At 62.0% G+C, this 2379-nt stretch overlaps 1 protein-coding gene across 1 annotated transcript; it reads left to right on the forward strand.

Moving 5' to 3' along the window:
• Positions 1-1172: 1172 nt before the first annotated feature.
• On the forward strand, positions 1173-1332 carry MNEG_12480 (hypothetical protein; the record flags this gene model as incomplete). Its single annotated transcript, XM_014039048.1, has 1 exon — positions 1173-1332. A coding segment is annotated over one exon (160 nt), but the record flags the coding sequence as incomplete, so codon positions are not given.
• Positions 1333-2379: the final 1047 nt, after the last annotated feature.

Here is a 2379-nt window from a genome sequence, read left to right on the forward strand (position 1 = left end):
TGAGCCACACCCCCCACCATAGGGGATCAAGGGAGGCACTTTCACGTGACGCCGCGCCCTTGACGCGGCCTCGACGGCTGGCAGTTGTTTGCATGCAGCAGGTGCTTTCGGCGGCCCCATACGGCTGTCATGCTCTCTACAGCGTGCAGGTTGAGGTGCTTGAGCAGGGTGTTGTGTTTCTCTTTTGGTATCCCTAGGTCGGCCGCGGTCGTGATCATGCCTGCGTAAATCGCGCCTCCCACCCCCAGTGTAATCACATGGAGGTGGACCTGCCGGCGCGCCTTCTGCAGTTCTGCAACGAGTGCGGCGTGCTGTGCCGTGGCCGCTGCAATTGTCGGGTCTGGGTTTGTGTCCCTGCACTGCAGGGAATCAAGTACTGGCAGTACTTGATTTCCACAATATGAATGTGTTCCGCCAGCCCTCTGCCTGCTGCCGGCACGTGCAGATGGTGTCGGGAACGCTGTATGTGCCTGCATCTTTTAGGCGCCGTTTCTGTGCGGGTGTCAGGATGGAGCACTTGTCAAAGGTGCGGCGGTGCATCACCCCAACCTCTTTGCAGTTTTCTGCTGACCCCAGGTCTGCACACTCAACGCAGCCGCCCTTCGCGCCAGCCTCTATCGCGGCAAGGATTATCCTCCCCGCACGGTGGTGGCAAGAGGTGTGCTGCGCGCTCAGCGCTGGGCATGCCAGCATGGTGTGCCCAGCGGTCTCGTCCGGGTCTCCGCACAGGCGGCAGGCCGTGCTTTTGCTCTTTCCCCACTTGTGCAGGTTGTGCATGGTAGGGACCTGTCCGCATCCCCACCGCAGGCACAGCCTCAGTTCGCGTGGCAGCACAGTGCCCCACTTCTGAAGATAGTACCAGGCTGCCGGGTGCAGGCTGGGTGCAGTCTCGCGTTCGAGCCGCATGTACAGCGTATTGAGATTGGCCCCCAGCGTCTTGTGCATGTTGCAGGCCAAGCGCTTCAGCGCCTCGGCCAGGTTGGCCAGGATGCGCCGCTTGGGACGGCGGCGTTTGCCGCCTGCCCCTTGTGGCTGAGCTGACTCGTCTGCCGATTCATATGTATACCACCACCACTGGCCGCGGCGGTCATTGCTAGGAGGGACAGTGAGTCCTGGCTCTCCCAGCGCCGATGCCAGGTTCTCTGTTCTGGTCTCTTTTGCCACTCCTGTAGCAATGGCGTCGGCTCTTTCGTTGCCGGTGATGCCCACGTGGGCGGGCACTTTGAGGAGTACTACCGGTGGCGCCTCCGGGGGCCGTCTCGCGATGGCATCTCTGATTGCTGTGAGGAGTGTGAGGTGCCGATGACCGTCCAGATCCTGCGGCCTGTGTAACATTTTGTGAATCTGGTAAATGCAGCCTAGGCTGTCACTGGCAATGCGGCTGTGCCCTGCCATGATTGCTGCCCATATGGCGCTGAGTTCTGCTCTGTTGATGGTGTTGTTCTCAGGCTGCGCGGGGTCCCGTGGGTCAATTGCTATGTCTTGTTGTTTCCCGCCCCGCCCCCAGCGGGGCGGGGATGTGGACGCCTGCGCCCATGGCAATGGTTTTGCCTTCAGCCCCTCTATTGCGAGAGGTGCCGTGCCCCGTCTCCTTCAACACGCTCCCATCAGTGTAGACCAAGGAGTCAGCGTCATACGCCGGGGGCTGGGGCGGGTCAAGGGCTGCTTCCAGGGCATGGATGTCCCCCTCTCCCAGGTGCGCGGGCCGCTGTTTTCCCCTCCTTGCGGTGTCCGGCCTCATGCGCGGCACGCCCCTTCCTTGCATGGCGTGCTGCCCTGCGGGCGGGCCCTGCCGCCGGGCTTGTTCGCCCATGGGTTCCTGGGCCTCCACCATTTCTGCCTGTTGTGGCTGTCCCAGCACGCTGGCCACTGCCAGCTTGAGGCGGGATGCCAGATGGTCCATTTGATGTTGGCCAGCGTATGTGCGCATGCCCGCCTGGTTGCCTACAATGTACACCAGCATTGCATGTTTTGTTGCGGTTGCAGTGTAAGTCCATGCATCCCCCCTGCCTGGGGTCAGCAGCCGGGCGTGGCGCTTTGGTATGCGAGCCACCAGGCTGCACACATCTGGGTGCGCGTTCAGGTGCCGCGTGAACGCAAAGTTCTGCCCCATTTCTGGCAGCAGGAGTGCTGTGAGTGTAGGCTGATCATCGCTGGCGGCTTGGGCCGATCGGATTGCCCACGCTAGCGTGGGCGGTAGCGCTACCGCCTTGCTGAGTGCTGCGCCTTCCCATGCATTGTGGCGTGCACAACGATGACCCAGTCCAGCGGTCCCCGTACGCATCAATACAGAAGCCAAAGGTTTCATCTCCATCCTTGCCCCCGTAGCAGGTGTTGACGCCTAAACAGGCAGCGAGCGGCGTGGTCAGGCGGTGCTTG

The sequence above is a fragment of the Monoraphidium neglectum genome, assembly GCF_000611645.1.
Source record: "Monoraphidium neglectum strain SAG 48.87 unplaced genomic scaffold scaffold03266, whole genome shotgun sequence".
Classification (NCBI taxonomy): domain Eukaryota; kingdom Viridiplantae; phylum Chlorophyta; class Chlorophyceae; order Sphaeropleales; family Selenastraceae; genus Monoraphidium; species Monoraphidium neglectum.